The sequence below is a fragment of the Protobothrops mucrosquamatus genome, unplaced genomic scaffold (genome assembly GCF_001527695.2).
Source record: "Protobothrops mucrosquamatus isolate PMUCROS unplaced genomic scaffold, P.Mucros_1.0 scaffold467, whole genome shotgun sequence".
Classification (NCBI taxonomy): domain Eukaryota; kingdom Metazoa; phylum Chordata; class Lepidosauria; order Squamata; family Viperidae; genus Protobothrops; species Protobothrops mucrosquamatus.
In genome coordinates, this window is record NW_015386788.1 from 159,095 (window position 1) to 170,471 (window position 11,377).

Consider the following 11,377-nt stretch of genomic DNA (forward strand, 5'->3'; position numbering starts at 1 on the left):
CTTTACTATAGTCTTACTTTTTTCTTTTCTATTTTTCTTTTCTGCCTCTTTCTGTTTTATATTTTTAAACATTGTATTACTTTTTATGTAATTACAATTTTTAATAACATTACTATTCTAAATATTGTGACGCTTATGCACAAGACAAGAACATCACTTTGGAACAGAGAAAAGATCTTATTTAGTAGGATTAATACAATTGGCTTAAACTGTAATTCTGCAGAATATTATCTAATACAGATTAAGTAAGTGGCAACTGCTGGCCAGTCAAATTTCTGTTCTTCTGTGCCAGAATTGTTGAAAGATTACATTCTTATGGTGTAACCAGTGGTGGGATTCAAATATGTGAACAACCAGTTCTCTGTGTGGATGCCGCTTCCAGAAGTCCGTTCTGGGCCTGGGCAACAAAATTAGCTACCGGTTCTGCCGAACTGGTGTGAACCAGCTGAATCCCACCACTGGGTGTAACTAGATAGAGGCTTGCCTGCAGATAATTTCTTAAAGAGGTCTGTGTGTCCCTCCTCCACACTACCCTTAAATATAGCATAATATTCTGATCACATGGTCTGGAATATACACAAGACTGCTTCCCCCACACCCACCAGCTACGTCCTCATTGTTCCAGTCCCCACATATGATTACAAGTATGAATCAGGTTTTAACTGCCCAAGCCTGAATAGTTTGCTGAGAACCACAGATGATTAACCAAGAGAACTATGTGAGGAAGTGCTATATTTAAAACATTTAAAATGTTCTAGATAGGGAAAAAAAAAAAGCCCGTGCTCCCCCACCCATCCCCTTCCAACAAAAATCCTTTGTGGGAGAAGTCATCTTCTATCAGTGCTTGGTCATTTCATAGTCAATAATATACAAATGAAGCCTATGAGAATAATCAGATATTGAGGTGGAAAGGGCTGGAAAGGCAATGATGGCTCAGTGGTGAGATTCAAATATGTGAAGAACCAATTCTCTGTGTGGATGCCACTTCCGGAAGTCCATTCTGGGCCTGGGCCACAAAAAATTAGCTACCGGTTCTGCCAAACTGGTGCTAACTGGCTGAATCCCACCACTGGATGGGCTGCATAAAAATGAAATGCAGGCCTTGGGGAATGGATTAATCAGTGTGCAGGTGGGGGAAGTCATATTTTGATCATCCTAATGTGTATTCATTTAAGGAGACATTTGATACAATGGAAGATTTGAAGAAACCGGAGGCAATGGGGACATTGCAATTTACCCTGGGGGGGACAGCAGTTTAGCATAAACATCTGACTTGCTAGAAGCTCTGAAAGACAAAATAAAATTAATATTTCCATCAAGAAAAGCTATTTAAAAGTTCAGTTCAAGCAGGCAATGGTGAAAACAAAATTGTCCAGCAGTAGACTCCGAAGAGTGATTATTTCAAATCATTGCGTGAACCTCCTCTTTTGTTCAGCAACAAGCTAGGCCATCTCCTCAATCAGTTGTCTCCCTCTCTGTACCCCAAGCACTCATGAGGTAGCAGCCCAAAGCTATTCAAAACCAATCCCAATATGAGTTTGACATACAAGCTGCCTTGCTTTCAATATGCATCTCATTTGGAAGTCCTTCGCTGGGCAGCCTTCTACAACCCAGGCTCATCTAAATATGTAGTTAAAATTTAGATTCATAAACCCAAGGCTTCTGGATGACACTGACTTGGGGAAAGCTTTCCCCAAGTCCATTTCTCTTCCCTAGGTTAATGAAACTAAGACTGATATAATATTGGAAAATCCAGCATTTGTCATTGCATCAGGAGGATCTATAAGATCTGCAGCCTTCCTATTTCCATGACACAAACCAACAAAGGGAACCATATTTGCCTCTGAGCAATTGGTGGAAAATGATTTTTCATGGGAGGAAGGTCAGAGGGAAAGCCGACTGAAGAAAGAAGGAAAGTGGAACCCAGATGTATTGTTCTGTGTTGTCAAGCCTACAAACACAGACTATGCTTGGATTTGCTTATGATTACATTTAACACTGTCAGCCAGCGGTGGGATTTAGCCAGTTCACACCACTTCGGCAGAACTGGTAGCTATTTTTTTGTTGCCTAGGCCTAGAATGGACTTCCGGAAGCAGCATACACACAGAGAACCGGTTGTTCACATATCTGAATCCCACCACTGCTGTCAGCAGACATTATTCAGTGGGTGGGACTCTTCAACTGTGTCCCCAGGGACAGATCATCAGAGCAAGAGGATCACAGTCATGTGAAACTTCCAGTCAAACCAATAGAAGTTAACCTATTCAAATGGAATAAGGGACATGATTCCGTCAGAGCAATCAGTTTAGTTTTAGCTGAAAAGAGGAAGTGTATATGACCACCCAGCACTTCCTGGAGTGCAATAGTCTGATGGATTCCTTTGCAGATGTCACTCATGTATAGAAGTTACATACAAAGAAGGAAGGGAAGCGACATATTGTTGATTCCTGCCCACAGTGTAACCCATTTTGCTAGGGAATTCTGGGGGCTGTATTTCCAACATTTCAGAAGAGTGCCAAAGATTAAAAAGCTGGCAAGGACAGAGCCTTGTCCTTTCTGCTAAATTTTCTATGTGTTGGATTTAAATATTTCCTACCCATATGCATGAATACAGCATTATAAGGAGAGACATATTTTCAAGAAGCAAAGCTTGCTTCTGGTGTTTTCATTTGCTGTTATTTTCATTCAGAGTTCTCACCAAGGCATTCACCTCAATCAAAAAAATATTTTTTTAAAAAAAATATATTGGTTTATGGATTTTAAAAGGAGAGGGTTATCTACTGTCTAGCTGACCACACTTTTCTTACATAGTGAGTAAGATGCTCGCCCCAACACTTCTTTCCACCTACCTGCAGTCCAAGGGCTTCTCTTTTCATGGACTTTGAGTTCAGTTTTCACTGGTCATGAGTTGGGAGCAGACAGCAATCCTGAACAGAGGAAGGACAGCCCTTCTCCTAGTTACACACATCTTTCCCTTCATGGCAACAGGTGGAAAGTGCAAAATGTCAATGTTCAAACAAAAAACCTGATGTACCCACCCAGGAAAAGACAAAAGAAGTAGCTTCCCTCGAGGAAGTCCCAGCCCACCAAGTCAAACATGGCCAGTGCATGTATAAAGGACAGTTGAGTAACCTTGTGGTTTCCTCCCCAGGGGTTGTGGGCGTTGCATGCTCTCTCTCTCTCTCTCTCTCTCTCTCTCTCTCTCTCTCTCTCTCTCTCTCTCTCTCTCTCGTACAAGACTCAGTCTGTAGATAAGCAGCACGCCTCTGGGTTCTGCAGTTCCTTCCACACTTCCCCTGAAGGATACATGATGGAAGCAGCCACAGGGTACCCCTCTGTTTTTGTTGTGGATCCAACACTAAGGGATGTTCCCTTTGTGCCACCCAGACGGAGGAGTCAGAAGAAATGGCAAGCTGGTCAGCTGTTCTTGGGATTCTTGGTGCTGCTGATGCTGAGTGGCTTAACCATCCAAACCTATCTCCTGATTTCCTTTCGCAAGGAACTGGATACAGCAATGGCACAGGTCATAGAGAGTGATCAAGTGTGGTGAGAATGAGGTTCTAGTGGGGCAGGAAGGAGAGGCCAGGGAGTTGGAGGAGGAACCTACTCAATGAATATGCTGGACTATGTGTCCTTGGTGTAATAGGGTTTGGCTTCTCTTCAGTTGAAACCAGGACAGCTATGCTATCATTTGTTGGTGTGGTTGGCTCCACATATTAAGTGTGTGCTCTTGTATGTGTGCAGGGATATGTGTGGTCTGTTGGAGAAAAGAGAATAATAATTTCTTAGGTATGATAAATTCAGAGGGTGGTACTGACAATGACCAAAGTAGCTTTCAAAATGCAAAAATTGGTGGGAGACAGAGAGAGAGAAAGGCACTTCCAGCAAGTCAATTGAACAGCAGGATTTAGATTTCAAAGTTCATTTAAAACAATGGAGCTTTTAAGAGCTATTCAATTAATCTGATCTAAGCATGAGGCCAATATTTAGTGTATGGTACTGCCATTTCTAGTCTCTTTTAATGTATCTTGTATGAGATGGAAATACAAAGGGCAATTAAACAATTGCCTTGCCTCTTTCAGGGAATTTTACAGATAAGCCAACAGAGAATATCTTCTGTTTTGAACCCTTCTATATTTTACTACTATTTTCCCTTTTTTTCTTAAGGAGAAAATGACAGAAGCTGGGCTTCATATATTTATCTATGCCATATCAATAGCTTGCCTGATTTTGCTAGCATGTTCTATAATTTAACCACTGCATACTTTCTAAATCATTGCTAATAGCTAAACAAAATGTGTGAACCAAACCCACTGAGGGTTAACATTCATAAATCAAGATTAATTGCAACTTAGCCTGATGTGTGATTCCAGCCACTGTAGCTCTGCTATGCAGTTGGCTTCTTATCCTAGAATCCTCTCTTATTTTTTGCTCACTTCTGGATTATTAACTACTGATAAAAATGCAAAAATAGGGGGGAATGGTATCCTTCTATTCTGGCTTGGGGTTAAAACCTTCTGCTGACAGAGATTCTAACTTCATACATGTTGCAAGCCACATAACCTAGGAATGGTTTCCATGTTGAATTGAATTCTATATTAGATTTGTTTTACAAATTTGTCATTTTTTACATCTCCTACAATTTAATTTGCCATTATTCTATAGACAGGATTATATGTAATTTCCAATGAGATGCACAACTTTCTTTTTTTACAGCTAACCCCTGGTTGTCCTGATACAATAAAAGCCAAAATAATAATAACATAAAATAAATGCATACCTAAACTAATGATAACAATTATTATTTATCATTATTATTCATGACTTTCTGTGATTTAAGATTTATTTATATGCATATGTAGGTTAAGATGAGACCAGGATATACAGCATTAGGAGGTTTCTATTCTTATCACATTTCTAATAGAACCATAGTAGCACAGGTTTTCATGCAAAAAGGAGAGTTCTCTTCCTCTGTTTTTGCTGGCTTCCGTTCAGACTGACTTTCTGCTCTTGCAAATGCAATTAGATTTGGGGGCAGGGATAGGCAGTTCTAAGAAATATAAGCTATTTTCACCCATATTTATGCCTTCACCAATTTACCCTCAGTGAAAATTCAACTCTTCAAAGTGAAGAATGACTGAATGTTAAAGAATCCTGTGGGGATATCTTGACCAACTCCATCCCATGCATGATCTCTGTGCATATAAACAGTTAATGCAAGAACAAACTTTGTGGATAAGTGCACAGTTGGTGAATTCACCTTAATTTAACTTCTGTTATGGTTGTCCCAGCGGTCTGTTATTGTATTGATTGTTTTTTTCAAATATTTATGTTCCTATTGGAGAAATAGAGGGGAGCAACATGTGCAATCCAGATTTTGAATTCTGGCTTTCTTTCTTTTGGTGGAAATTAATATTCCAAAGAAATGTGCTAAATAAATAAGAATGTTTGTGGAGAGGAAGCATGTATGTGTAGCAAAAGGAGAGATGTTGGGTAGTGAATTTCTAGTGCTTTTTCATTTGGTTTATTAACAATTATCTACTGGGTTTGGGGTTTTTTTAGGGAACAGCCAATGCGACTGCTGAAAAAATTATACAAGGTAAATTTCTCTTCTCTTTTGTTTCAGTCTTCACCTAGAATTGTTTCCATATGATACCTTTAAGTGCCTCAGTGTCATTATTTTTCAGCAATTAGCAGGAAGTAGAATTAAAACAGATTTCACAGATAGTTTAATATAGTACTACAGAAAATTCCATTCCCACATGACAGCTCCACAAAGCAAAGGACCAGGTTAGGGAGAGAGGGTCATGGAGCAAATCTATCTGTGGTCATTAAAATTCAACACCAACTTGATGGCACACAACCAATCTATCCAATGCTAAGTGACAATTTCTATGCTGCAGATTCAGTCAATTTACATGCTACTCCTTCCCTCTTTGCAGGGTGGGAAGTTTATTGATGAATGCCTCCTTAATGGTGCTCTTTTAGCCCATTCTGCCCCACAACAGAGTATGCAAATGTGTATATGCATATTCACAGTTACTGGTGTCATCTCCTTACTGTTTTTCCTTTTCGTTACAATAGTGAGTAGTCCCAAAAGTGCTTTTTTCCAAAAGGCAACTGGATGTTTCGCTTCTTGGATGAGAAGTGAAATGTCTTCAAGGAGAAAACAAAGTCCAGTTGCCTTTTGGAAAAAAAGCACTTTTGAGATAACCATGACGTGGATGACTGAGAATCTCCATAGACAATAGTGAATAGTATTACTTTGCAATGAAATACAAGAAAGAGGAAAGCAATTCAACCATCAATCAGTGTGCTTTGACTGTACCAAAGAAACACACATGTATAGTTCTCTTCACTGTTAAGGCTTAACAGATTAGCATTTCTCAGATTCATTTTGCAATAGAACCTAGTAAGTGCTAGGTGAGTGATGGCAAATCATTTGGATTCAGCATGTCAAAAATTAGAAAAAAAACTAATTTGACCCTCTTGGCATGTCAACCCCTCCCCCAAACAAAAGAGAAACAATTCTCTATCTCCCTTCCACCTAGGCCACTCTGAACAACAACACTAGGTGACAGCACTGAGACTGAGACTGAAGTAGAGGCCCTGGGCCTCAATTTCACCCCTAGTGCCACCACTGCCATTCAAAAAGGCCACCTAGTACCCTTCCTCAAGTCATGTGAGCCTTGGAGAATGGCATGATTGCTCTCATGGCCCAGTGTTCCCCGGGATTTGGTGCATGCTACTTACCATTAGGCGGTCTTCTGCAGCCTACCTGAGGCTGCTCTGGGTCACCTGAAGTTTTTATTCTTAAGCAACTTCACAGAATGTTCTCCTGCAGCCTCTGAAGACTGTACAAAAATCATTCTTTCACATCCTTCATGGCCTCCGAACAGTGCATGAAAATGTGGCATGCTTTTGAGAATACTGTAGTTGGTGTCGAATGTTGTGAACGCAGATGTGTTGTGCCATGTCATCTTTGACATACATGTCATAGGTTTGCCATCACTGTATTAGATGTATCAGTAGCCAAAGATCCTCCATCCAATCTTTAAAAAAAAAAACATTCGGGAATATTATTTTTAAAAATCACCATTTCTTAATTTTTTTAATAATTCACTGATTGTGGTGGGTATTGCTCCTGTAATACAGTAAAAATACTCGCATTTCATCTCTTTATTCCAAAGCATTTCTTTGAGCTGAAGGAAAGTTGAAATGATCTGGATTTCTTAGCACTGCCCAGTTGCTCTATCACCAGAACAGACAGGCAATTATTTCTGAAAGGCAAAAAATGGAGGGCTCTATCACCTGTAGATAGATAGATAGATAGATAGATAGATAGATAGATAGATAGATAGATAGATAGATAGATAGATAGATAGATAGATAGAAAGAAAGAAAGAAAGAAAGAAAGAAAGAAAGAAAGAAAGAAAGAAAGAAAGAAAGAAAGAATCTCCCATTCCCTGTCAAAGTAACCTCGTGGAGCATTTTTCTGCTCCATTTCTAAAGTGCACGTTTCCCTGATATGTTGCCTGGGATGCTCCTGTCCATTTGGGGTAAAATTCTGCAAGTGAATTTCACTGGCTCCTATAGAAACAAAGGGCTGCCTCTTCAATGGAGCCAATGCTTATCATTTACTCTAATGGTTTTTAGACCTAAAGAAGGTAGTATAGTCACTATGATTTGGCCTTTGAAACATTATTATTAGTTTTCCCCCTGGGATTTTTGTTTTTAAAATAAGTTCAGGGCTCAATGTTTTTTTTTTCTAATCTGAGGTAAAAAGGGTGGGGTTTTTTTTACATTTTGATACTTTACTTTTGTACATATGTGCATGTGTTGTGTTGTCTGCTTAAAACTGCTTAGAGTCAGGTTTGTTGAGGGCTGGAAGATTATTGATGAATGCCCCTTTAATGGCCCTCTGTTAGCCCTTTTGATAAGGCACCAAATGGCAAAATAATAAGGAATAATAAAGTATTTTGTGGTAAAAACTACCAGTGTTATTCTGGCATAAACTTTAGTGAGCTACAGTTCATATTATTAGGGCTAACTAAGAGCCAGTTTGGTTTAGTAATTAAGGCACCAGGCTAGAAGCCAGGAGACTGTGAGTTCTAGTCTCACCGTATCATGCAAGCCGGCTGGGTGACTTTGAATCAATCCCTTTCTCTCTGCCCTTGATGCCAGGCTTGGGCAACAAGCTGGTTGGTCAATTCCTGTCACAAACAATGGATCAGTTGATTAAAAAAAAAGCATACTGCACTTGTGGGAAAACACTAGGAAGAAAACTGTACCAAAGGTGCTTTTTTCCAAAAGGCAGCTGGACTTTCTTGGGTTTTTTTTCCCTCTTGAAAACATTTTGCTTCTCATCCAAGAAGCTTCTTCAATTCGTTATTATCAGAACTGAAAAAGCTTTCAAAAGGAAAAATAAAACCAAGAAAGTCCAATTGCCTTTTGGAAAAAGCACCTTTGAGACAACCATGACCTGGATAATTCAAAATCTCCATAGACTTTATATTTCCTTGGTGAGTAAAAAAAGTCAAATCAAGTCTTTAAACTGATTACATTACCATTACCCACCCTCTCAGTTACACTTCTGGTTACATACTGTGTCAATTTTTCCACACTTTAAGGGAATAATGTATAATACATTAGTGGAACAATTCATAGTAACCTATTATAAGCATGGAATAACGCTGTGGGTGAGACACTGTAGGAGTATGGAGGGTCTATAAAAAAGATATACAGTATACATCTTGATAGAAACAGCAATGGAAAGAGTATTACCAAACAAACCATAAGAATTACTTTTTGAGAACTGTTTTTCCCACCAGGTCCCCCCCCCCAATGAAATATGACATTCAAAATTCTCAATGAGCATAACTATTGAAATTTGGGAGTTGTAGTCTCAAAACATCTGAACATAACCAGGCTAGTAAAGGCTGAATGAGCAAGTGAAGCATCAATAAACACAATTTGTCTAACCAGGCCATGCAGTTTTTTCAAACATTAGTTGACAGTTACCTTGGTTCACCCAGCTGAATAGGAAAGAGCAATATGATGCTCTTCTTTAATTCCCATCAATTCTGGGAGGAATGTGCCTAGACTGCCATCCTTTTCTGTGCACAATTTAAGGCCCTGACATTGATTTACAAAGTCCTAATCAGCAGGACCTGATTATCTGAATGTCTACATATTCCATTCTGCATCTGTCTTGGCATCAGGTCCTGCTTCAGAAAGATGCTCCTACTCTTCAAAGCCTAGTTAGCAAATGCATGGAGAGAACTTCATCTCTTGCTCCCAAATTACAGAACAATTCCCTGTACAAAACAGGTGATCCTAGTGGTGAAGACACTTGCCTCCCATTGGAAGGTTGAAAGTTCAATCTTAGGTAGCAGCAGATGTTTCTCTCCTAGGGTGCACAGAAAAAATATCTGCTGCAAACTCCGCATAGGCGCCAGGAAGGGCATCCAACCAGTAAACACTCAGCTCCATCCACTCGCCTGGACTCTACCTGAATAGGGACTATAGGGTCATGAAAGAGAGTTTTATGCTATTGATAGTTTTGAATCTTTTGATGCATACAATTAATGTATTTTATTTTTCAATATATATATAATTACATTCTATCATTTGCAATGTTTGTAATATGCCTTCATTAGCGTGTATAGAGCTTGTACAGAGCCTTCTCAAGCTGGTACCTGTTTTGATAACAATCAGTTTCATCTTATTCCTTTTAACAGCTCCACCCAAGCCTCCTCTCAAAAGGCCATCTGCTCATCTGACACTAGGTAGGAAATCTTCTCATAAAGCCATATTTGTATTCATCTTTTAAATGCATGGAAGCTGAAGTAGGACTAGTTCGCTGCATGTGAATAAGACAGAATCCTTGAGACCTGGCTGGGAGATTTTGGGAGTTGAAGTCCACACATCTTAAAATTGCTGAGGGTGAGGAACACTGCTTTAGACACATGTGAAGCTAACTCAGCCATTATGGTTGTCATTTATTCCTCTGTTAGATTTCTGTACCACTTTCCTTCCAGGAGAGTAAGGTGGTACTCTCTCCTTCAATTTATCCCTGTGATGGAAGGTACACTAAGAAAGAGAGAGGAATTATCTACTAAAATCACCCAGTGAGCATCATAGCTGAGGGTGGATGTCTCATACCTACAGCAAAGCAGCATCCATATGTGAGGATATTACGTTGAAATAAACCTGCTGTTGGGGGTAAGGGAGGTAAAGCTCAGAGCTCACTGCCTTTTCCCTTCCCAAAATGTAGTTTCAGCTTAAATTGAGGCAATGACTCTCCAATGTTCACAGTCCCCTCCGTGCATGTATATGTGTATGTGTGTGTTTTGAAGCCAGATTTTTAAAATTAGTTTTCATTGCTGATCTATTAGTGAAGGTTCTATGCAAATTGTTTGATTACCTCTCCGCCCATCTATGAAACAAGGCTGGTTGTGTTTTCCAGAACCCCCCGACACTGCAATTATAGATGGAGTCCTGCAGTGGGAACATCAGAACGGGTTTGCTTTTCTGCACGACATGGACTACAAAGCTGGTTCACTGATTTCCAATGAGTCTGGCTACTACTATGTCTATTCAAAGCTCACCTTGGCATATTCAAGCTGTTTAACCAAACACCGGGGAAATTCCCTGTTCACCCACAGCATTTACAAGAGGACATCTCAATATCCCGAGGAGTTATTACTGCTGACCAACTACATTACCTATTGCAACTCTAAGGACAGTGAACAGTGGCAGGGCAATAGCTTCCTTGCTGGGGTGGTGTATCTAGAAGAGGAAGAAGAAGTGTTCATCAAAGTAACAAACGGGGAGTTGCTGTTCTACAGGGATGACTCGATATCACATTTCGGCACCTTCATGATCTAAAGGCTTGAAGGTTTTGCATAGACTTGATTTTAGTTGAGCAATGAGAAGGGCCTCTTTCTTGTACTGCAGTGGAGTCACCTCTCAACGTTGCTTCAGCCATTTTTCAAATACTCTGAAGGAAGGGCAAGGGGCCTGCTCATTTTTTCAGAAGAAAAAGTTGTTTGGTAAACTGTTGGATAGCCATGACCAAAATAAAAAAGGATGAGAAAATATTTGGGGGTGGGAGGGAGGACATAGAGCTAGCTGACATTTCTTTGACTGGCATCCCAAATGTATGCCTGTTTTAGGTGACAGGTGCACTTCTTTTGGGAGAGGGGGCAGCTAACTCTGTTTTTATACATTATTATTTGAAAAGCTGTAAAATCCTGCAAAAGCAGTTTTATAAGGAGTCATGGTGGACAAAGAAAATGAGAAGACAATGTATCACCTCATGGTCTCTGAAAAGCTGCTGTATGTACAGGAGCCTTTCCTCACTTGCACCTACTC

The 11,377-nt window shown here is 39.8% G+C and overlaps 1 protein-coding gene across 1 annotated transcript; it reads left to right on the forward strand.

Annotated features, from left to right (window-relative positions):
• The first annotated feature begins 3,308 nt into the window (after window positions 1–3,308).
• Window positions 3,309–10,891, forward strand: TNFSF14 (TNF superfamily member 14). The gene is made up of 3 exons (XM_029284256.1): window positions 3,309–3,542; window positions 9,223–9,331; window positions 10,470–10,891. Exons 1-3 carry the CDS (start codon window positions 3,309–3,311, stop codon window positions 10,889–10,891), a joined length of 765 nt encoding a protein of 254 aa, XP_029140089.1.
• The last annotated feature ends 486 nt before the right edge of the window (window positions 10,892–11,377 follow it).

Bases quoted from the DNA above. Each gene is read 5' to 3' on its own strand.
- TNFSF14 (XM_029284256.1), top strand. From the start codon at position 3,309: ATGATGGAAGCAGCCACAGGGTACCCCTCTGTTTTTGTTGTGGATCCA. The intron at 3,543-9,222 runs GTGTGGTGAGAA...TCTTGGCATCAG, and splicing joins AGGTCATAGAGAGTGATCAA to GTCCTGCTTCAGAAAGATGC. The intron at 9,332-10,469 runs GTGATCCTAGTG...TGTGTTTTCCAG, and splicing joins CAATTCCCTGTACAAAACAG to AACCCCCCGACACTGCAATT.